The 24,267-nt window shown below is 50.4% G+C and overlaps 2 protein-coding genes across 26 annotated transcripts in view; one reads left to right on the forward strand and one right to left on the reverse strand.

Annotated features, from left to right (window-relative positions):
* Ankrd13a (ankyrin repeat domain 13a) overlaps positions 1-10,138 on the reverse strand; it is a 29,495-nt gene extending 19,357 nt beyond the window's left edge. Inside the window, exon 1 of one of the 2 annotated variants that reach the window (XM_087578992.1) lies at positions 9,759-10,138. In XM_087578992.1, the coding sequence (XP_087435118.1) occupies positions 9,759-9,854 (96 nt within the window). In that variant the 5' untranslated portion in view covers positions 9,855-10,138. 2 annotated transcript variants of the gene reach the window in all.
* A 1,622-nt stretch (positions 10,139-11,760) lies between these two features.
* Positions 11,761-24,267, forward strand: part of Git2 (GIT ArfGAP 2) — a 40,809-nt gene continuing 28,302 nt past the window's right edge. For 12 of the 24 annotated variants that reach the window (XM_087578532.1, XM_087578540.1, XM_087578536.1 and 9 more), the window contains exons 1-7: positions 11,761-11,873; positions 15,507-15,640; positions 17,754-17,866; positions 18,306-18,411; positions 20,109-20,195; positions 20,301-20,431; positions 23,147-23,241. In XM_087578532.1, the coding sequence (XP_087434658.1) occupies positions 17,754-17,866; positions 18,306-18,411; positions 20,109-20,195; positions 20,301-20,431; positions 23,147-23,241 (532 nt within the window). In that variant the 5' untranslated portion in view covers positions 11,761-11,873; positions 15,507-15,640. 24 annotated transcript variants of the gene reach the window in all.

Below are 24,267 nucleotides of genomic sequence, written 5' to 3' on the forward strand. Positions count from 1 at the left end.
CAGCACCCACACTCAGAAAGGTCGATGGCTCAGAGGATGACTTAGGCCAGGGTAAGGCAGCATTCTCCCGCTGGACTTGCTACAAGTGTGTGCTGATCTCCAAATGCCCAGGAGAAGCCCAGCGCATAGCAGCTGCAGGCCTCCCTGACCAGGAGTGAGACCTGTCAGACACGCCTGTGGACACGTGTGTTCAGAAATCGGAGTGGACTCACACACCGTTTCCCAGCGTACACTGGGCCTGCAGTCCCCTCTCCTAGCTTGCTCTCAGAGTCCTCCCTCTTCCCCTTGGCTCTCCAGGGCTGAGTGTCACAGTCTGGTGTGCCGACGTCCTGGCGCTGCCTGTTCTGCACAGCTCTGCAAGTTCTTCCAAGGACACAGTGAGCACGAACCTTCCTAAACGCCAAATGGTGCCTGGGAGAGAAAGGTCCTTTGCCTGGAGGTTTGAGCTGTTTGGGTATAAGCCATGGTCTCCAAACAATCACCTCACAGGCCCGAGGAAGGAAGCAGAGCCGGACTGAGGGTTAACGGCCACGATCTGACAGTTACGCAACCTCCCACTCTGCTAAAACTGTATTACAGCTATGCATGGCACAGATAAGAACTGTTATCGAGGAAAAGGCGGAGGCAGCGGTGTGTGCCTGCTGCCCATGAGGCTCCCGGGCCAGCCCCGGGCCCAGCACTCCCCCCACTGCTAAAATAGGGCACCCCTTCCCCTAGGTCCCAGGAATCCTTGTGAGAGCCTGAAGCTAAGTTCTGAAGCTCATAAATATACCATGCCTTTCCTACACGTACACTCATACAGTTAGATCAAGAACTGTCACCTAGCAGGGCAGCCCGTACCTTTAATCCCAGCACCCTGAAGGCAGGGGCATATGAATCTCTGTGAGTTTAAGGCCAGCCTGATCTACGTGGCAATTTCCGGGACAGCCAGGGCTACATAGTGACACTCTGTCTAGAGAGCAAATTAATTAAGCCTTTTCATGTTTGCACTGGAAGGACTAACGTTAGCTTCCCCTTTGGCACGCCCCAGCTGCCAATATCACCTTGTACTTTGGGGACGTGAGGTAAACTCAGATACTGTGGTGGTGTACCCCACACGCAGATCTGATACACACAGTGGTTGCTCAGTGACTGACAGAAAGCAGCGCACAGTGTGGGCTTGCTGGACAAGGGCGGCTCATGTCACCAGCAGGACAGATCTACCCTATTTGGAGCAACACACGACTGAGAACGAAAATGAGTTCTCTCCGGAATTTCCCACTTGGTAGGTGCAGGCTGTGGCTAATCATCGGTGACGCTGTAGCTTTGCTTCTATTGCTGTGATAAAATACCCTGATGAACAAGCAGCTTGGCAGAGGAGGAGGAAGTCTATTTGGCTCACAACTCCAGGGTACTACCCATTGCTTTGGGTAAATCATAAAAGGCGGGAGTTTGAGACTGCTGGTCACGTCACATCCGCAGTGAAGGCCAGAGAAAACCATGTATGTGTGAGCTCACCTGCCTGCTCTCAGCTTGATTTCTCTACTCTTAACACAGTTCAGAACCCACTTCGTAGGGAATGGAGCCACCCACAGTGGGCTGAGCCTTCCCATATCAACTAGACCAATTAAGACAATCCCTAGAATCCAGTTGAATCTAGGTTAGGTCAAGTTGACATAAAGGAAGGTCTTGAGTAGGGGAGACAACCCTACTATCCTGTCTCCATGTTACCTCCCGAGGTTCCTTAAACTTTAAGGGTATGGCTAGTCCACTGTACCAAAGAGATTGAGAACAGAAAAATATTCAAGTATTAAGTATTCGATTTCTTCTGCCATCCTGTTCTCAAACATGCATTAAATGATTGGTTTCCTAAAAGTAGCAGGGTTTTGAACTTGTGAACTAGGAACATGGGTGAAGCTAACAGTAAAGGAGTAATCAGCAGGCACATTACCTTCCCTCCCTCCATTACATAAACTAAGTCCTTACGCTCAGTCTAAGTGAGAGGTGCAGGATCCGCACACTGCGAGCTGTACCGAATTGTCTCCACAGCGTTTATTGAATTTACCGTAGGAAGGCAGCCACTCGATCCGCACCCAGAAACAAAGAAGCACCCACCGAGGCTGCAGCCAACACTCAGCCTCCCGGGCAACCAATCCTTAGACCGATGCACAAGCAAAGCCCCAGCTCACTCTGTTGTCAGCTTTCTGCTCTGACAGAAAGACACACGGGCACCACATTTTGCACGGCTGCTGAGGGTTCCTCGGAGCTCACCCTGCCTCCCTTTCTCCTACATGACGGTGACAGTGTGACTGAAAACTGGGGGAATAAAGGTGAGAGAGGAGACAAGGAACTTTCAAACCAAGGAAGCAGAAGGCTCCGAACTGAACATGCTTACTGCGTGCGCCCACAGATGCCTCAGTACCCTGGCAAGAAAAGGGACCTGGGTCCGTAAAACAGCTCACAGCCACCCTAGCTCTCGGTCCAGGGTATCTGGTCTTTCTGAGCATGTGCACTCACATGGAACACACTCATAAAAGACACAAGATTACACACGAGTGAAAGCATCTCTACTTACAGATGTGTACAGGATCACAGACACAGAACAGCCTAAGGAATCCACTCCCAAACTCATGAGTCCCCGCACTCGGGAGGCAGAGGCAGGCGAGGCCAGCCTGTACACAGTGAGTTCCAGGATGTCTGGGGATACACAGAGAAACTGTGTCTCAAAACAAAAGGAAAAAAGTGCAACTATTCTGAGAATTAGGAATAAGTGAACAAGATAACAGTGTTTCCATGCAGAAGCTTACCATTTAGTACCTTGCACACCAGGTTTCCACCGTCAACCTTATATAAAAATGACCTTCATTAAAAGGGAGAACTGATAGGTGCTATAGCGTAGACCAATCTCTAAAGCAGGACGCTAGACAGAATAGGCCCCGCTCTATGAATCGATTTATGTGGCCTTTCCAGACCTGACAGGTCTACCAAGGCAGAACACACGAGCTGCCCCAGACCAGAGGGCCTGGGAGAAGGGAGAAGCGGATGCTAAGAGTGTATGATTTCCTTTATTTATCATGTTTAAGAATAATTTAAATGCTTTTTTTTTCCTTTTAGAATTTCAAGTGTTAACAGGTTAAGAACAAAACCCAAGCTTTGCATTTTGCCAGAAATAGCTAAGTTGAGACCAACAGACCAAGCCACTGTTTGGTGGCAGAGGTGACGTGTGGCATTTGGCAGGTGGGAGTCTTCAGATGATGGGGATGAGGAGAGGGGGGTAATGGGATGAGGCTCTTGTTAGGGTGATGGAAACGCCTGGAACTGACAGTGGACATACTGACACCTTGGCTAGGCCACTTTAAATGGAGAGAGTGTCTTAGCTACTTTCTGTTGCTGTGAAAAAAACAGAACTGCAGCTGCAACGAGCGGGTTTACTTGGCTCACGGTGCCCGCGGGTTACGGTCCACTCTAGCCGGCAGGAAGCTGTAAGCTCACGCCCCACTGAGGAACACTGAGCAGGAGTGGGACAACCTCAAAGCCCGCCCCCAATGACGTACTTCCTCCATCAAGGATGCACCACCTACCCCCCTACTCCAAACACCACGAGCTTGGAACCATCTGCTCAAACTCCACTCATTCAAACCACTGCGGGGAGACTTACAGTGCGTGAAGTTTGTGTCGGTGAAGATGTTGGGGAAACTGTGTGTGTTTATCTGCAGCACATAAGACCAACACACCATCTATAAACTGTTTTTATGGCTTGGCATGTTCCTTCAATTCTCTGGAGCTTGGGTTTGCTCCCCTGTAAAAAGTGAGCTCTGTAGCCACCTCCCCCAACCCCCAGCTCTCCTGGTGGCACTTGCTGCCTCGGTGAGCATCCGCCCACGCCGTGCAGGTTCAGAGTTGTCACTCTTCCTGAGAGGTTTGCACAGCTCCATGAATTGCACTCGGGCTTAGCGCTGCCAGCTAATACAGCGCAGAAAGCATGGGCTCTCAGAGTTCAACAAACCCTGAGCCTTCCTATCTGACTCTTGATTCCTCAACCACGAGCCGGATCACATTAAAAGTCCCTCTTCCCCTTTGAGTCTCCAATGAAGTCAAGGAATGAGATCGTGCTGGCTGATTCCACCCTTCTTGCACAAAGGCCTTCTTTACCAACCACCCTGCCATCTTCTGGAGGCAGCGAATGGCTGCCCTTTGAGGGCAGGCTACAGACAACCTAGGTGTGGGTTCCAGCTTCCTCACTAGCTCCCATGAGTTCTCAAGGCCCTAACACACGGTAATCACTATCTCTGAGGCCCCCAGTAGAAGGGGGGAGACACCCACTGTCTTCTCTCTTCCTCTCTCAGGCCGACCTGGGCCTCTGGGACTGGGGCTTCTACCTGAGGTCAGATAGAAAAAGGTATCCTAGGTGGTGCTTTGTGAGCTTGAGTTCCTGATGACCAAGGAGGGGCACCAGAAAGCCTCCAGGGGCTTCATCCTGATGGCTCACTACAGGCAAAGGGCACCGACTAGAAGGTGTGCCCAGAGACCTCACCAGAGACCGCCACGAGCTTCCAACAACATTAGGGGATCCTGCATTGTGGAATGATCTCTCCCCTTCCTGGCTGCTGTGCTTGCACTGAAAGTGCACTGTCTGTCACCCTCTACTGGTCCCAGTGCTCTCTGCCTGCCATCCCCACAGATCCCAGTGCTCCCTGCCTGCCATCCTCACTGATCCCAGTGCTTCCTGCCTGCCACCCCCACTGATCTCAGTGCTCCCTGCCTGCCACCCTCCACCGATCCCAGTGCTTCCTGCCTGCCACCCTCCACCAATCCCAGTGCTCCCTGCCTGCCACCCTCCACCAATCCCAGTGCTCCCTGCCTGCCACCCTCCACCAGTCCCAGCACTCCTCATGCTCAGTCAGGCCGCTACCGCCCCGTTGCCTTCATTTCTGTAAGAGCTCATTCACTCCCAGCATCCGTGCGAGGCCAAGTGGAGTTGGCCAGATGACAACTGGAACACAGACACCTTCAACTTCAAAGCCCCACTGAACATCAGAGTCGTGGGTTAAGAGGCACTCCAGTAAGTGACTGAAACACTCCCACAGTCGGCCAAGTTACACCAATGCCGGCTCCTGGCCACACTGGAAGCTGACAAGGTTTTAGTGTCGTGGTCTGGATAAACTCAGCTCTTCCTGTGCTGCATGTATCAGGCACTGGAGACAAAACAGAATGCTAGCTAGTGTGCCGGCTCCAAGTCCCACTCATGAGATGGGACAGCTGAGGGGGCCGCGGCGTGGGCTCACACAGCAAGGCCGACGGCGGCTTTACTGTTGAGATGATGGGGACTCTTTTGTTTTTAATTTTGTAGCCAACTCCCAACTCCTGTAGAAAAACTGGGACAGGAATAAAACAGCTAAATCCCTGGGTTCAGGGTCGCTCGCGCTGCTCGTGCTGCTTGGTGGCATTTGCTGTGGGTCAGAAGCTCCATCTACTGCGGTCCTTAGCTCCCCTGAGTAGAGGCAAGATCCCTGAAGGATGGGCAGGGGCTAAGAAGACAGGTCTGAGGCCAGCCTGGGCCAGTTGGCTGAAGATTTTAATTCCTAGCCAGGTACAGGGATGCACTCCTGCAGAGGGCAGCAGGGGCTGCACCTTGAAACATCTAAAACCAACCAAACAAAAAAAAACCCAAACAAACAAAACAAAATGTACGCACATGTGCGCGTGTGCGCACGCACACACACACACACACACACACACACACACACACACACACACACAGCAGGGGCTGGGAAGGCCTTAGTGTGTAAAGAAAGTGCTTATGGGCTGGAAAGATGGCTCAGAGGTTAAGAGCACTGACTACTCTTTCAGAGGTCCTGAGTTCAAATCCCAGTAACCACACGGTGGCTCACAACCATCTGTGATGGGATCCGATACCCTCTTCTGGTGTGTCTGAAGACAGCGACTGTGTACTCACCCGCTAGTGTCCACGTAAAAGCCAGGCATGACACACACCTGCCACCCCAGCACTAGGGACACAGAGACAGGAGCATTACGGGGGTGCAATGGCCAGCCCCTCTGGTGGGAAGCATGAGCTCACGGCTCAGTGATAAACCTGGTCTCAAAACATAAGGTAGAGAAATGACTGAGGAAGACACCCCAACATCAACCGCTGCCCTCCCCTGAACCCTCACAGGCAAGCACGCATGCACACACACACCACACCAAGAAAAAATAAAATGCAAAATTTTGCTTTTTATCTCTCTTCTATTTGTCGTTCTCTCCAGAGAGGGGAGGGGAGGGGACATGAGAGAGGGAAAGAAAGAGACAAGATTCAGACAGAGCAGAACTCTCCTCTCCAGCTTCAAACTACGGCTCAGGAGCCAGTTGAGCACAACAGCCAGCTGCTCCTCAGGTCTCCAGATTGGGAGGGAAGCACAATGACCTACCTCAAAGGGATGGCAGAACTAAATCAAAGATTTCAGAGACCCATGAGAGGGGACACACACCAACCCATGCGTGCACGCACGCGCACGCGCGCGCACATACAATTTAAATCTAAAACGCAAACAAAAACCACACCTAAGATGTCTTGAGAAGAAATATTTGGCAGACGCTGGCACACTGTCTTTAAGTCCTGCACTCAGAAGACTGACAGCAGTGGGAAGACAGCCTTGAGTTCACACCTGGCCTAGACTGCACAGCCAAGTCCCAGGCCACCCACATTCACGGTGATCATTCAACAAGGGTAAGTCGCAAGCTCAAACACACAACTTAGTACTAGTGCCAGCCGTTACACCCAGCTGCCTCCTGGTCAAAGAGGAAGGTGTTTTCTTCCTAGCCAATAGGGAATCTGGGTGAACACAGGCTTCCTGCTGTGCTTCTTAAAGACATTCCAGCAATACCGATTATCTTGACCCCAGACCATAACTTAGAGGGACTCATACAAATGAAATCCAAGATGTCCCTTATTCAACATAGTGAAGAGCTTCCTAACAGTGACAGCAGAGGAGCCCTACACAGCTGCTCTGCCCCCTGCTGAAGTCCAATTGCATGGTTATGACCGTCAAGATGTCCGTGTTAAGGTCTCCTCCCTAGACACAAGTGCTACACCGTCAAGGGACCCATTGTGTTAAATTAGGACAGCCTCAAAACCGAGAGGACCAAAGAACCGGCAAGTACATGAGCATTCTCTCTCAGCCTTGAAGTCAAGGACAGCAATGACCTTAAGTTTTCTCCCATCGAATCTACAGCAAGACTTTTTAATTCCCAAACCCTGCCAAGCCTATGACCCCCAGGACAGGGGAGGCTGAGGAGGGAGACTACTGAGAGGGTTTGAGGCCAGCCGGGGCTACACAGATGACTTGCAGGCCACCTAGATTTACACGGCAACGCCGTCTCAAAACAAAAATAAAAGATTTTAGTTCCCAAACTTTAATTACAAATGCTCTTAAGGTCTGACATGGTCAAAACAGATCTTCCATGCCTTTATCACTTTTTTTTTCTTTTCAGGAAACGGTGACTCGGCCACTGCTGAGATCGTGACCAAGACCTGTCTCTTACTTTTGCAGACAGCTCTCCCTCCTCAGTGAGGAGAAAGCTGCTTTCAGAACTCCGGCCTGAAGTCCGAGGTGTGATAACGAATCTTTCTATCACATGGGATTTAATCTCGTGACATGACTCTCTGTACTTTCAACAGTGTGTGAGCTTCGAACCACTGTCCTCAGCAGAACGACCCGGAGCCCGGAACCCTTCCATGTTCTAACCCTGAGCTGTAGGTGCTTCAAGTCCTTTTCTGCATTTTTTATATTTTTATTTTGAGACAGAGTCACACTTGCCCAGACTGGCCTTGAACTTGTCATTCTCCTGCCCCGGCCTCCAGGACGGGGGCCACCACATCTAGTCAAAACTGGTTACTTCTTGAAGTGTCCGGAATGGGGCTTGTGGATGGGTGTAAGAGCTTAGATTCTAGAGAAGGCCTCTGAGCTGTGTGAGAGTTAGATCAGCAGGTATACTGGGATAGCAGGCAGTGAATCATCCTCTCTGGGGGCATGTGTCATATCTCTTTAAATCCTAAGTAGTTACCCTGTCATCTAATTAAGAACAATGACTCTTACAGAACCTTGCCCTGTCTGGACCCCACCCCCATCCCCCACATACCTGAGGATGAAACCCAGGGCCTCCCACACAACAGAAAAGTGTTCGGGCCCCACAGGCTGTCTCACCCTTTCTTATTTATTTTCAGACAGGCCCTCACCAAGTTGCCCAGGCTAGCCTCCAACTCCAGATCTTCCCGCTTCAACTTCCTGGGCGATTTGGGTTGCTGATGTACGCCGACATGCCCGCCATGGAATCCTTATTTTTAAAATGTGACTTTTGACTTCCCATGGTGCCCATCCAACTAAAAATACATATGGCAAGCTATAAACCAAGGCCGAGTAGAACTGTTCCAACAGCAGCAAGGCAATGTTTACCAATCAAAAGAACCAAGGGTTCGCAACAGTTACTAGTCAGCGGTAAGTCATTCAAAAGCAAGCCTCTGACACACAGGCTAACATGAATGAAGCCTACAGTAACAATTGTGGTGGATTTCGGGAGTAATTACAAATCCTTATCTCATTTGCTACAGGTTAGAGAGCAACCCAGACACCCCATACCTAATGAAATGACTGCAGCGCCCTTAATGCCAGGAGTCTCCATCCAGGTGGCTCAGCCTTCAGCAGGCCACTCCTCACCCAGGTTTGGGGCCAGCCTGGGCTACACAGTGAACTCCAGGCTAAGCAGGGGTTACACAGTGAGACCCTGTCTGCAGCAAAAACAGAGAAAAACCAAGAAACCCAAACAAACGAAATAATATAACACCAAGATTCTCAACCAAGGCTCTACTAACATTTGGAGTCCGGTAACACTCTGTTGCGGGTGGGTGGCTGCCTTTTACACTGTAGGGCACAGCGGGGTCCCTGGCCTCCACCCAACTCCATGCCAACAGTACCCACCTCTCATGTCACAACAGCCCCAAACTTCTCCTTGCACTGCCAAATATTCAGAACCGCTGATTTAGAAAGATGGCAATATTAAAAACAACAACAACAACAAAAATCCAAAGTACTTCAGAACAGGGGGGTCCTAAGGACTGAGCAGCAGAGACTCTCACACTTAAACCAACTACCCTGGGGAGCTCGTTAAAAGCACTGATTCCTAGGCCCCGTCCCAGCCCCATCAATTTAGACAGGGACTGGGCTTTCCGTCATCACTGCCTACACCCTTATCCTATGGGTAAGGAAAAGTGGGCCCCGGAACATAACTGCTTTGCCCAAGGTCACAGGAGTTAGAACCGGTCCACGGAACCCAACCAAGCTCTTCCCCAGCACCAGGGCGGGTGGAGTAAGGGTGTGTGTGTGTGTGTGTGTGTGTGTGTGTCGCTCTTCCGTCTTCGAGTAAGGGGTGTGTGTGTGTGTGTGTGTGTGTGTGTGTGTGTGTGTGTGTGTGTGTGTGTCGCTCTTCCGTCTTCGAGGCCATAAAGCTTAAAGGTGAATTCCGGGGCCAGCCGGCCTGAGATAAAAGATCCCGACGTGGTTCTCATTAGCTCGGTGGCCTTGCGCCTTGCGCAAGGCAAGTAGGCTCTGGGGTCTCAATTTCCTTCCCGGTCAAGCGGAATACTAAGCACTCATTCCTAGTGATATCAGAAAGGGGAGAGTGGACCAAAAGCCCAAGGCACCGGGCCCGGTCTACGGTGAGCGCTTGATAGATCCCGGGACTCGGGAGTCGAACCGACTCTGACTCCGCGCCGCGCACCTCACCTGGTCCCGCAGCTCCTTCTCCAGCTGCCGGTAGTCGTTGTTCCAGACCAGAAGGTGCAGCGGGAAGCGGCTGCTGGTGTCGCGGGCCGAGGACATGGCGAGGAGGTCGCCACCCAGGCCTGACCGCCCGCCTGCCACCAACCTGGACCCACCCGACGGGGTCTCGGGGGCCCGCCCGACCGGACGGAGAGCGAGGGGAGGAGAGCGGCGAGCGGCCAAGTGCCGGGCGCAGCGGACGACAAGGGCCTCCGAGTCCGGAGCGGGCGGCGCGGGAGGCCGGGGTCGCGGGCCGGGCTGGGGACCGGCTCGGGGACCCGCTCGGCCGCGCCCACCCCGCGCCCCGCGCGCTCGCGCCCGCGCTGACAGCTAGCGAACCGACTGCTGCCGGCCGAACCGCCCCGAACAGGGAAGTACGCGAGGCGTTCCATCACGCTCCGCGGAGGGGGACCTGACTTCCTGAACGGACCGAGTCCCGCTCCATGTCGCCCCACCAAGCCCCCACGCCTGGACACACGACCACCACCGTTCTGTGGAACTGCGGGACCCTTGGGAAGCCCGAGATCTCCACGCACAAAACCCACTGTGCGCGCCCTCCGACTCTCGTCCCCTGCCCGGCCTTCTCCAGTGGTGCGCTCCACAATCGGGCCTCTTCCATCGGCTCTGCCGCCCGGGGGTGCACGCGCAGGCCTGGACCAAACCATCGGACTGGAGCCTCCCTCAGCCGCCGCCTTCCGCGATTGGTCGGAAACCATTTTGGAAGTGGGCAGCGTGAAATCGTGTTCACAGGAGATCTGGACCCCGGATAAGTGACACCAGATACCCTCACTATCGGGGTAGTTGTGTCTCTGGGCTTTTAAACTTTGCAGTGTTTGAACTGGGGGGTTCTGTGCGCGGAGGTCATCCGATGCTTTGTAAGTTAGGGTGGACGCTCGCCTGTTCCATGCTGTCAGTACTCACACTATCCCCCAAACTGTCTCCAGACACGGGCAGTTTTTTCCCCTGGAGGAAGAAAACCGCCCTGTTGAAAACCGCTGTTCTGTCTGAATTTCCAACTCGGCTATAATTCAAAGTGCTTGCCGTGAAGGTTTATCCCGCATCAGCCTCACTAAGCTAACCACTCAGATTTAGGATTGTGGCCCAGAGGAGTATCCAGGTTGGTCCACAGTATGCACAAGTAAAATTCATCCTTTGGGTTGCGACTTCAGACACTGTGTCTTCTCGTCACAACGAAGAAACAAGTGCTGTCTCTGCCCAGGTGTTTACAGCTGCCACGAAGTCCTCCAGTGCAACCTGCAAAGCACCTCCTCTTCCTTATTGGCTCTATATACACAACCCATCTCTTCAGATGAGTGCGAAGGCTGTCCAAGAAAACTGACCACGTCCATTCTGCTCGGGTCTGGAGTCCTTGAAGAGTGAATGGAGCTAATACAGGATACAGTGACATAAAGACGGCACCTAGGGGCTGGAGAGATGGCTCAGAGGTTAAGAACATTAACTGCTCTTCCAGAGGTCCGGAGTTCAATTCCCAGCAACTACATCGTGGCTCATGACCATTGGGATTCTATACCCTTTTTTCGTGTGAGCTGCAGCGTACTCACATACAATAAATAAATAAATAAATAAATAAATAAATAAATAAATAATAAATAAATATTTTCTTAAAAAACGATGGTACCTAAAAGCTCTAATGGCAACTATCCATCACGTTGGATAAACACATTAGACTTCTGAGGCCTCTTCTGGACATAAACTTCACCGTTGTCTCTGGGAGATTATATGTATAGAGTTTTTGTCACAAGGCCTTGCTTCTTCCTCTGGTCCTAATCAGTCCTGGGACAAGAAATCACTTCCCAGATGGAAGATCCCAATTGCGAGAGTATCTAGAGACAGTCACAGGAGGCTTGGGCAGACCTCTGCCCTCATTCAAGATGGCGATAAGGAAGCGTGCCCTTTCCGGTCACATGACCCGCTGGGGCTCCGCAGGACGTCTCCCCGCGCGTGCGCAGTGCGCCGGGGCTGCGAGGCGCTGAGGGGAGAGGCGCCGCCAGCGCCGCCCGGGGACCCGTTAGAGCGGAAGCGCAGCCGCCGCCTCTGCCGTCGCGGGGTTCCCGGCAGGTGAGGTGGGAGCCATGTCGAAGCGTCTCCGGAGCAACGACGTGTGCGCCGACTGCAGCGGGCCTGGTGAGTGACGCCGGGCCCGCTCGCCGCGCTCTCCGGGCCGGGACCCCTGGCGGGGCGGTCCCCGCGGGCGGGAGCTTGACTGCGGCCCACTCACGCCGACCCCCGGGCGGCCGGGGCGCGAGACCGTCCCGGGCCTGTCAGCCTCAGGGTCCGAGGCTCCCTCCCTCCCGCGGCCCGGCAGAACGCAGAAGCAGAGGGCCTGGGACCGGACGGGACGGGAGGGGACGGAACGGGTTAGGCAGCCCCGGAAGGCCAGTGACAGGACAGGAGTCAGAGGCGGGCGGCCCGCGGCTGCAGGTGTTTCCCCTTCCCGGTCTCCCGCCCGCTGCGCCGTCCCACGGGCCCCAGGTGGAGGACCGCCCTACTCCGGGCGGCCGCTCCTGGGAGACAGACAGCCCCAGGTCGGGAGAACAAGTTTGAGGGTCTGAGTTCCCACCATATTTTGCCTCTGTGTGACCTTGGACTAATGGCTTTTCTTGTTCAAACCTTGATTTCCTCGGTTTTGGTCCCCCCGACCCCCCATGGAAACCCTCGCCAGTGCAGTGTGCACCGTGGTCAATGGATGTTCCCTGGGGATCATCTCTTTTGTAGGATGTTAACTCAGTTCAAAACCCCTTGTCGTTCGTTCCTTTAGTGACGTTTTGGCTTCAGAGTCGCACCAAACTAACACACTTGTCGCTGGCGGTGTAAACTCCGCGACTTCGAAGTGCCAAAGCTGTTCTTACTGCAGATAGGACTTGGATTTGAACATTGGATCTGGCTTTGCAGTTGGGACCCAACTGACAGGTCGTGCTCTATTCAGGTCTTTAGGTGCTCATTTCGGTCCTTTGGACTTTTCGGGTTTGAAGTCAAATATCAGATGACTTTCTTGGTGCAGCGAGCAGTGTTCAGTAAACAGTCTTAATTGAGCCATTGAACATCCGCAGCTTGCAACTGGTTTTTCCTCTCCATCTTGTCATTTGGAAGCAGAGATTGGTTTTAAGTTGTTCCGGGGTAGCCTGTACTGGTTATCTCATGGCCTGGGTCCTACAGCTTTACAAGTGAAAGATAAAGGGAGACAGGAACAGTTTTAAAAGAGGGGCTTTATTTGAAAGCCAGGTTTATACTATCATTTCTAACATAGCTAACCGATGCTGTCTGTTCCGCTTCCTTCTTTTCTTGCCTGTGTTGATTCAAGTGTGTCTAACTTAAAACTTCCTCTTGGGAAGCGTGCTTCTTATTCCTCCAGGGGGATGGTACATGGCAGAGGCGGATGGCCTCCCCTTGGCATGCCGAACACTGTCTTGTCCATTCGTGGTATTTCAGGACCTTTTCTGTTGTTTTCATATTAGAAGTCTTGAAAAAAATCTATAAAGGCTTGAGTCACTTCCTTCCTGTTTTGAGTAGAATGAAGCTACCTTGAAGGGTTAGGGACCAACTAGGAATGTGTGCTGCCTTTTGTGCACCGCTCAGGCCAAGGGTTACCTGTAGGACTAGGGCTCATTTGAAATCCTCATGCTAAGGCCTTCTCAGAAGTTGCTCAAATACTTAACTCTCCTGGACAACATTTGCATGAGATGAGTAGGGGCACAGATACTTTTGAAATCCATTTGTGGTGTTCATGGAGCCTGATTAAAAAGTCCTGCCTTGGGGTTGGGGATTTAGCTCAGGGGTAGAGTGCTTGCCTAGCAAGCGCAAGGCCCTGGGTTCGGTCCCCAGCTCTGGGAAAAAAAAAAAGTCCTGCCTTCCAGATAGACTGGAAGGGCTTCACCCAACCTTACTAATTAAAAAGCTTAAATTTCATTTTGTGTGCGGTCAGTGTTCTTTCCATGGGTTTCTGATCCATGCGCTCAAGTGACTGATGGAGACCACTGCGTGATTCGTGGTAAGACGTTGCTGTCCTTTTCTGCCTGGTTTGCCCCGAGAGAACTGTGGACCTCTGATAATGAAAATCAAAGCCACACTTCCAGTCTTAATGTTAATGCCTTGCTGCAGAAGGCAGCGCTGGTGCATGCCTGCGTGAAGAGCCTCGAGTCTCCCACCCTTGCTTGCTCCTTAGAATGCCTGGTAGCACCAACGGTGAAATCTTTCCTGTTTTTGTTCTAGAAGCCACACTCCACTGTGATTATGTCTGTTTGCCTTTGTGTGCCAGGGATCAAAGCCAGGTCCTCACAATTGCAAGGAGAGCCACACCCTCTGGGCCCTGATTTCTTGTTTGTTTTTAATGAGTCTCGTTCATTTAAAATGCACCTTTCCTGCCCCACAGTGGCAGACACTATATTTATTTATTTTTTTCTTTTTTTGGGGGACCGAACCCAGGGCCTTGTGCTTGCTAGGCAAGCGCTCTACCACTGAGCTAAATCCCCAGCCCCTTATTTTTATTCTTTACATCGTCCCTCCTGTGAGATGTGTCACTATTCCACTTCGGTCCACAGTGAAGACACTCAAAGAAGCAGCTTGCCTCGTCAGATTATTGCACAAGATGTGACGGCAGGGTTGGGATTCAAACCATGGACTGTTTGTCTCCATAACCAACCCTCTTAACCACTGCACGCTCTGGCTCCCAGGGTTTTCTCTGATTGAAGTCCCACAACTTTTCATCACATGGTTTGCAAGGGTTGGAATGAACTTACAAATGGTAAAGATGTCTACATGCATCTCAGAGATTCTTACAGACACTGAAGAATTTAAAATGTAACCCTTATGCCAGGCAGCTAGAGTAGCACCTAGTGTCACCCCACTGTGAGTCTGATGAGATGGGGTTACTCACCCATGTGCATCCTACCCACCCAGTGTGAATTATTCCTTGTATGACAGGTTGTCGGAAGTTTTGTGGGATTTTTAAAGGGAAAAGGTACTGTACTCAACCAGAAGTACCATTCATTTTTGTTTTATGTCTGTTGGTTTGAAGCATCTTTCTTCAGATCAGCTGCACGACTGGATCCAGCAGGTGATCTAAAGCAGACCTGTCAGAGAGCATCATCTGAGCAGAGCGGACAACCCTTGCTTGCCTTCAGGCGCGGCAGCCGGGTGCTTCTGCTGTTCTCTTCTGGCTTCTGTTAGCACATGGGTCTGGACTTCCTGTTTCGGGCAGCAATAAATTCACAATTTACCTTAGCTACTGTTACACAGATAATCCACTGTCAGGTCACACAGCTCTGTTAGTCACAAAAAGGGGCTCAACTCGGTCACCCAGCTGGTGATCAGTGGTAGAGTGCTTGCCCTGTAAGGACAAGGCCCCAGGCTCAGTCTCCAACACCGCAGGAAAACAGTGGAGTGATCTACCTCTGCTGCCTCAATCTGCCACTTTAACTAGCGTTCCCTGAGAGCACGTGTCTGTGGTGTACACCCACATCCAGGCTGCAGACTGTGGCCTGCACAGGAAGGTGACTGCTGTGTGAGGCTGCCAGTCTACTTAGCAGAGTAATCACAAGGCGGGTAGGATCACCAGCTTCCTATCTAAGGAGCATATCAAACAACAAGACATGTTCTGTTTTTCTTAAAAAGCAAACGTCAGTCATCTTTTGCTATGCCTGTGCACAGCCACCAACTGGTGTCCTTACCACTGAGGTGTTGTTCTTTTTCCAGATCCTTCCTGGGCATCAGTGAACAGGGGGACTCTCATATGTGATGAGTGCTGCAGTGTTCATCGGAGCCTAGGGCGCCACATCTCCCAAGTCAGGCATCTTAAACACACACCATGGCCTCCAACCCTGCTTCAGGTAAGTGACAGGAAGAATTCTCAGAATTGGGAAATTACGCTTTAGGGATTGTTGTGTAGCAACTAAAGAACTGCCTAATACACATCCTACGTCTTAGGAAGCTTCCTTTGATTATAGTTGAATAAAGGGCTGTCCCATCGTCTCCGAGGACAGTATAAGGCGCTGTCCTCATCTCTTCTCTCCTTGCTCACCTAACGTAATCCCAGTTACACATACAGAGATCTAGGGATAGACTGTGTCAGTATGAAGTTTACATTTCCTAGTGCGTCTTCACTGCTGGCTTTCTAGATTATCACCAGAAATTGCTGTGTGTTGTTTGAGACAGTCTCACTATGTAGCCCTAGCTGGCCTTGAACTCAAAGATACCCACCTGCCTCTGCTGCTTAAGTACTAGGACTAAAGGTGTATACTATGCCCAACTTCAGAAATCATTTTTATTTTTTAATTTTTTTAGATTTATTTCTTTATATGTATAAGTGTTTGGTTATGTGCCCACAGAGGCCAAAAGAGGGCATGAGGTTTTACATGGAGTTACAGACATTCATGTCCCACCACACTGGTGCTGGGATTCAGACCCAGGCCCTCTGCCAGAGCCACCAGGACTTGGTTTAACACTGAACCTCCTCGGCAGGCCTCAGAGATTATTTTTAAAAAGTCTTTCGGGGTTGGGGATTTAGCTCAGTGGTAGAGCGCTTGCCTAGCAAGCACAAGGCCCTGGGTTCGGTCCCCAACTCTGAAAAAAAAAAAAGTCTTTCTTTCCTATAAACTCAAATAAATGATCCAGAAACTTTTCATTAACAGGCAAACTCCTGAGCACCTGCCCATATTTTTAGAACATATTTTTTCTACTTTGATAGAAACATAGACTGGGATTCCTCAGAAATTGCTTGAACAAACATCTGAATTTTTTTTTTTTTTTTTTTTTTTTGGTTCTTTTTTTCGGAGCTGGGGACCGAACCCAGGGCCTTGCGCTTCCTAGGCAAGCGCTCTACCACTGAGCTAAATCCCCAACCCCTGAAATTTTTTAAAAAGCTCTTGCTGTTAGACAGAGGCCTAGTTGAGCATGTTTTGATTGCGTGATTGCGTGCCTAGCGCTTGTCAGGGGTCCTAACACTTGTCTGTTTGGGATCCGATGTCGTATTCCTTGTACTTCTATCTGAGATACACAGCCTTCAGTTCTCCTGGAACTCAGGACTGACCCTGGTGTTTCGCAGTATTTGTCTTAGCACACATCTCGCTAAATCTGTAACAGCTGCACAGCAGCCCCTAAACTCACTTGAACCAAGGCACCAAAGCAAGGGGCTCGAGTTACTGACAAGAAGCCTGAGAGCTACACCAGCAGCCCGGCATCTCTGGAAGTCCTGTTTGGAATGGACGATGAGAGATGCTTGTTACAAGTTCTACTCAGACTGCAGAGATGGCTTGGCCTTTAAAGGGTAGGCTCACAACCGAAAGTACAAGAGTTCTGTTAGAAGTGTCCAAAGGCCCATTCTCTCGTGAGGGTTAGCATGACCTGCCCAAGTCTGTCTGTGTTTACAATTTTAGGATTTACAAGTGGTCCAGAGATGAATAATTGAAAACCCTAGGGTTGACCTTAAGGCATCGAGTCTAGAGGGTGCGTGAGAGCTTAGCACTCAGATATGTTTATTGCATTACTTTATTTAATCATGTATAAGGAAACTAGCATAATTATTACTAATAAAATATTTTAAATAGGTGAATTTAATGAAAAGTATTATGTAAATGGTGCACACATGGTAAACAGCATGTGATCAGGCAGGGAATGACAACCTAGTCACCAGTTACTTTCCCTTCAGTTTGCAAGTGTGTGCCCAGGAGCAGGGTCTGAGCTCTCCTACAAGCAAAGCTGCATCCCTGTGGAGCACCTCAGTGTCACTGTACAACCAGGGACAGCGGTAGCCTGGTACCCGGTCTCATGTACAACCAGGGACAGCGGTGGCCTGATGCCCGGTCTCACTGTACAACCAGGGATAGTGGTGGAGCAGCACCAAACATGGAGGGTTTTAATACAGCCTTGTTTTTTCAGTTTTGTTACTGATCCTTTTTGAATATCTGTGGAAATAAAATATCATTTCCTATTTCTTGTTTTTAGATGGTTGAGACCTTGTATAGCAATGGTGCTAATTCTATCTGGGAGCATTCTTTGCTGGACCCTGCTTCTGTTATGAGTGGAAGACGGAAAGCCAATCCACAGGATAAAGTCCAGTGAGTGGAATGTCTGAAACTCCTATTTCTTCACAGCGAGTGGCTCTGTGGAAAGGAATGTGGCTGTTCTGATCACCTTCACAGGGGCTGTGGGTTGTGCCTGGGGCATTTGCTGTTGGGAAGGCAGAGGGAGGCAGGGGGACCATTTCTCCATTTGGAGACCAGGGCTGGGGTCTAGGTGTGACCAGACAGGTGAAGCCGCCGCATTCGGGCAGTGCCTGGCCTGCGGCCCAGGGTTAAATGCTGCCTCTTCCAGGTGCTCACTGGAGAAAGGCAGAGGGAAGAAAGGTGTGTAGCGTGTAGTGTGGAGGCGTTCTGCTGTGCTGAAATGGATCACAGCTCTGTTCGGGGGGTGGGTCACTTCCTCTTCTTACAGTACAGAGAATGAGAAATGTGCCAGAGCTGTAAGTGAACTGTGTTCTTTTTGTTTTCACACTAGCCCCAATAAAGCAGAATTCATCAGAGCCAAGTATCAGATGTTAGCATTTGTACACAGATTGCCCTGCCGTGACGACGACAGTGTGACTGCCAAAGATCTTAGTAAGGTGGGCGCACCCTGTACAGTCTGCTGTGGGGCCTGGCGGGACAGTCGCTTCACTTAAAGTAGTATTGGAAGAAACAAATGTCTTTCGTGCCTTTAAATAAACTGACTTTTCTCCTTTAAGTGGCATTCACTCCTGTCCCTGGACGTACTAGATAGAGGGAAATGGGTGTCTAAGAAACTATTACTTTTCCTCTTTTACTTTTATTTAATTGATAATTAATTTGTACTTTTTGGTAGAGATTTCACATAGATTTTGCTAAGTTCTTTACTTGGAAACAATAACCATTTCAAAACAGTGTTTCTAGAGGACCCAGGATCTGAGACCAGGGCAGTAGAGGGAGGAGGCCCGAGGCTTCAGCCTCCAGAGGCTGGAAGGTCTTCAGAAGGCGAAGTGCGGCTAGAGCTGCAGCACAGCAGTGTGTGCTACACTGAGCGGGAGCTCGCTCTCTCCACGGGCCGTGGATGTCTCTAAAGTGCCATAGAAATGCACATCCTGGGTTTGGGAGCAGGGCTTTGAACTAGATGCTCACTCAATATGTATATGTAGGTAAGGAATTTTTCTACTGACTAAATAGCTTCCCTTTCTACCAAATAAAAACTGATAGCTAGGTATAGTGGCAAACATCTGTTTTAGTTCCCAGCATTCAAGAGAGCTATGAATTCAAGGCCAGCTTGGTCGATATAGTGAGTTCTAGGCCAACGAGGGCTACAGTGAGTCCTTGTGTAAAAATATGTGTGTGTAAGAAGAAGATAAAAAGAAGACGGTGATGGCTTGGGCTGGAAAGATGGGTCGGTGATGAAGAAGATGTGCTGTTCCTATGGAAGCCCCCTCAGACGACTCAAACCATAGCACTCCAGTCAGGGATCTGACTCCCACTTCTGCCCTCTGTTGGCACCTGCACTCAATGTGTACATTGATGTACACATGTACTTATAGTTAAAAATAAAATCTTTAAAAAAAAAAAAAAAAAAAAAAAAAAGACTGGTTACATGGATTTCTCTGCCCCGCGGAACCAGTCAGGAAAGTTGGAGAGCAGCCCTGAAGGAGGGCGGTTTGTTTTCTGGGAGTTTGAAAGCGTTTCTGTGATGATAGGAATTTAGTGTGCACAGGCCCGTTTCCCACAAGAGCAACCTGGTGAAAGCGCTGTGTGGACGGACGAACCGTGCAGATGGATAGTGGGTGCTGTGAGCAGGCGAACAGCATGTACAGACTGGAGCCCCTGGGATCCGGGCTATGGCAGCAGCTAGAGATTAATAGTGTAGCAGCATCTGAGCTCTGAATCATTCCCCATCTCCTTCAGTCCACACAATAACCCTACTGGCAGAGGGCACCATAGCACCCAGGCTGCTTGGGGCTGTGCAGAGTTTTTCTCAGAACATACAGCTGGGAGGGCATGGACCTTGAAATCCATTCCCCACATCACCTTTTCTCGTGCTGCTTGCTTGGTTTACGGTTGACCTCTTACTGGCAAGGCCTGCATTTGGGCAGCCTGGCCTTTGCTGGTCAAGCTCCTTGTTGGTAAAAAAAAAAAACCAGACCTGCCTGCAGCCTGCAGCCATTGTGAACAGCCTCACCCCCATTTTCCTGAGCCAAATAAAGATCTCTTACTGATGTAAAGTGTGTTAAGATAAGTGGCCAGCAGCTCTGGCACATCGCTCCTGACTTTGACAACGACTGTGTTTCTGTTTGTTTTTCAGCAACTCCATTCAAGTGTGAGAACAGGGAATCTTGAGACCTGTCTGAGACTGTTGTCGTTAGGAGCCCAAGCCAACTTCTTCCATCCTGTACGAAAATGTCACTTATTCAGATGTTAGACTGGAGCTGAGTTTTGTTTGGGTAGCCGGGTCTGCTTAGTTTGCTCTTCTTCTCTACTTATTAATAATTCTTAGGAAAAAGGAAGCACTCCACTCCACGTCGCCTCCAAAGCAGGACAGATCCTACAGGCTGAATTGCTGGCAGTGTACGGAGCTGACCCAGGCACACACGATTCTAGTGGGAAGACTCCTGTTGACTATGCAAGGTGAGGGGCTGAGCTTACACTGCACTGCGTGCTGACCATGGGTTCCTTGTTGACCAAGCGACTTACACTGTGTATGGCTTGTGTTTAGCCCCGTTAAAGATTTATATTCTATTATTTTGTTGATGAAGACGTTTCAAATGTGTGTCAGCTGAGACAGGCCAGATGAGAGGATTGCAGAATCCTAGCTGGTGTGGCTAACATCCAGTCTTCATAGCCCAGTGGTTCTCAGGTCATAGCGTACAGATCAGGGATCAGGAGCTGGGAGTGGGGATGGCTAGAGAGTGGGCTCAGTGGTTCAGATTGCCATCTGCTCTTGCTGAGAACTGGGGTTCAGGGTTCAGTTTCCAGCAGTGGTGCCTCATTTGTACCTCCAATTTCATGAGATCGGCACTCTCTTCTGGCCTCCGAGGCACCAGGCACGCACACAGTGCACTTACATGCAGGCAGAACATTATATACATAAAAATCAGTCTTAATTTTAAAAGTTAAAGAATTAGAAAAGACTCAGGAAACGGCTCGCTGAGTGACTTGTTTCCTATAGGCATGAAGAGCAAAGCTGGGCTGGGAACAGCACAGAGCCAGAGCACTGGCCTGTCAGCTGTGGGCAAGGTTAAGGCAGGCAGATCTTGGACAGACTTGTTACTGTGTCCACATAACCTGGGTCTGCGGCACATGCCCATGTCCTGCAACCTCCATGTGCTGGAGCATGAGGGGACTTCACAGGCCCGATAAATGTTTAGACCTGCAGATTTAAGTGATGGGAGAGAGACGACTTTCCTTCTCTCCCTGTTATTTTATTAACTATGAAGGATCATGTTCTACCTCACAGTGCATGCAGTGGGTAATGACAAAAGTCTGTCCTGGAGTTCTAGCACTTACTTCTCTGGAAGACGTGATTAAGAAATACTTGAAAAAACCAAGTCAAGATTATATATGAATTGTTGTCAAAATGGTCAGCCATGTTTTGTTTTCCTTTTTAAGACGGGGTATGACCCTGTAATTCACAAGGGTCTTCCTGCTTGTGCTGCCCACCCTCCACATACTCCAGTCACACGTGTGAACTACCATGCACGGCTGGGAGTGGGTCTTAAAAAGCGCATAAGCTTCAGTCTGGAAAAGCTTGCTGCCTAACAACCTGAGTGTGGTTCCTGGGGTCGACAGGAAAAGCCAGGTGTGGTTTCACACATCCGTAAACCCAGCCAGATGAGAGGCAGAGAGAGGAGAGTCATAGTGTGAGCAAGCTCTCCTAGCCTGTGCAGCATGGCAGAGAGACCCTGCTTCCATCACTAAGATAGAAAGGAAGAACCCACTCCCAGAAGTTGTCCCCTGAGCCACACACACACCATGATGCACACAGTCACATACTTAATAAATTTTAAAGAACGCATGTTAGGGGCTGTGGTTCACTAATTAAAGTACTTGCTGTATGGGCATGAGGATCAGAGTTCAGGTCCCCAGAATGCACACAAATGCCATGTAGGAGTGGGGCCTACTGTATTCTAGCTGGAGTAGGCAGAGACAGAGACTAGCAAGACTAGCTGTACCATCAAGTTCTAGTTCAGTCAAGACCCTGCCTCAAAGATAAATAGAGGGTAGTCCAGGAGGATGTAAACTGATGTAAGCCTTGAGCCTCCTTATGCATGCGAATCCACACACGTGGGCCCACATGCCTGCAGAAAATGGAACGTATGTAAGGCTTCTTCGTGGTGGCCCAGTGATTCCCTTCCTTCAGATGGTCTTTGAGGAGTCAATTGAATATGGGCATGTAAAGGAGGAGCTAAAGGATTCTCCAGAGAGGAAAGGCAGTCCCCGTGGAAGGCGGGAACAGACAGTGTTCATCCCCATGGAGATGGGACTGGAGACAGGTGTGGGGTCGTGAGATGTGCACAGTGCTTCATCAGCACCGAGGACCCACCGTGCTGCTCTGTTTCACCCAGACCAAGAGAGCTGTGCCAGGTGCACCAGGGCAAACCTGAGGAACTGTTAGACTCGTGTGTAGCAGGTCGAAAGCATGTGGAAAGAGGAACTAGCTGAAGCTAGACTGATCTTAAAGAGAACCAGAACCCACTGCAGACCCTGTCAGTCACCTCAGGCTCTTGTGCACTCGGCAAGGGGCAGGGTCTTAGCATAAGCGTTTACTTCTGTGCTGAAAGGGTCCAAGCCGCTTGACTGTGAGTTAAGAAAGGCAAATGCTGTTTCCTGTTGACGAAGAGGCAGAAGTAGCCACAGGGGTGAGCTCTGCAGTGGGTCAGTCTGCCTTGAAGCCCTTGAAATGATTTCTGATTTCTAGACTGATCTGAGGCCAACTGACGCCATCCATCAGGATCATGTGAAGGAAGGGCTTCTCCAGAATGTTGACGCCTGGGGCCATCCTGCCTTACTGATTCAGAATTCCCAAGGGTCTCTATTCTGGGAGCACACCAGTTAGCTATTGAGAACCTCTTCCATTACCTCGTTAAATGAAGTCAATTTTTATCCCTCTCATAAGTCGTTAAGTGCATAGAATGCACTCTTACACATCCGTAAGGTTAGAGGCTATCGTGGATGGGAGCACCAGCTCACAGAGGGACTGAGAGTGATGATGGTGATAGTCGGCCATGCAGAGCGTTCCAGGCGGCCATGCTGGGTAAGCTGCTCAGGTGTCTCGAGGGCTTTGTGCTCTCGCTTGGCCAGTGGACTGTGAGCTGTGTCAATGGTACTTTGTTCTCTTGGTAGGCAAGGAGGACACCGTGAGCTGGCCGAACGCCTCGTAGAAATACAGTACGAGCTGACGGACAGGCTGGCCTTCTACCTCTGCGGCCGGAAACCAGGTGAGTGAGGAGGGGAGCCTTGCTCACCCTGAATCTGGAGGGACAAGTCAGGACAGCGTCTGTACTTGAAAAGAAAGAAGTAGAAGATTGTCAGCAGGGTTTGTATTGAAAGAAGAGTATAACTGCAGGATTTTTAGTTGTTTCTGTTGTGCATTTTAAATAGCATCTCCTGTGTCTCCCAGCTCGGCCTGCAACTGCTCTGTGCCTTCAGCTGGTTTTAAGCTTCCCACACGACTCTCGAGACGCTCGAATTCCATCATTGCCCTGCCCTTTCTCCCTCCAAACCCTCCTGATGCCACACACCGTGCAGGGGAAGAGCTAGAGCCATCATTACCAGAAGAATGCTGAGGGCAGGACAGCCTGTTGGCTCTTCAGAACCTTGCCTTGGCCGTTCATTCATTCTCTCTTCCCTCATTAAATGAAATTAGTCTTTATCCCTCTCATAAGTCTGGAAATCTCTAAGTACCCACACTAATAAAGGAAAGAGGGTCACTCAGGTCAACACCCTGTACAAAGAGGGGAGCTATACAACATTTCAGAACGTGGTTGTGTAAACTTCTCGGCTGTCTCAGAGCAGCTTGTCAGTGTGAGCCTGGCCTTTACCTGGCCTTGTTTGTGATCTGGACAGGAGTCAGTGAGCTGCAGTTTTATTATGTAACGTGTTGCCGAGAGATAACCATGCCTGCTGTTGCAGTCACTGGACAGTAGCAGAGCTGAATAAAGTACACAGCTGCAGCAGAAATCACAAAGCCCACAGCCTTGTCTCTTCAGCCCTATACAGACATGGCCAACCCCAGGAAAGTACATGTTTGTGGGGGAACACATACTGCGGGATGGGGGTGTGCACACAGGGCAGAGTTCAACATGTGGGAGTCTTTTCCTACCATGTGGTGTCTGGGGATCACACTTAGATTGTCAGAAGTGGCATCAAGTACTTTTAATTCTGAGCCACCTCATGGGCTCAGGGTTTGCAGCACAGCGCCCACGTGCATGTGTGCAGAGGTTCCTTACCCTGCTTGTACAGTA

This window comes from Rattus norvegicus, chromosome 12 (genome assembly GCF_021556685.1).
Source record: "Rattus norvegicus strain SHRSP/BbbUtx chromosome 12, alternate assembly SHRSP_T2T, whole genome shotgun sequence".
In the NCBI taxonomy this organism is placed as follows: Eukaryota; Metazoa; Chordata; class Mammalia; order Rodentia; family Muridae; genus Rattus; species Rattus norvegicus.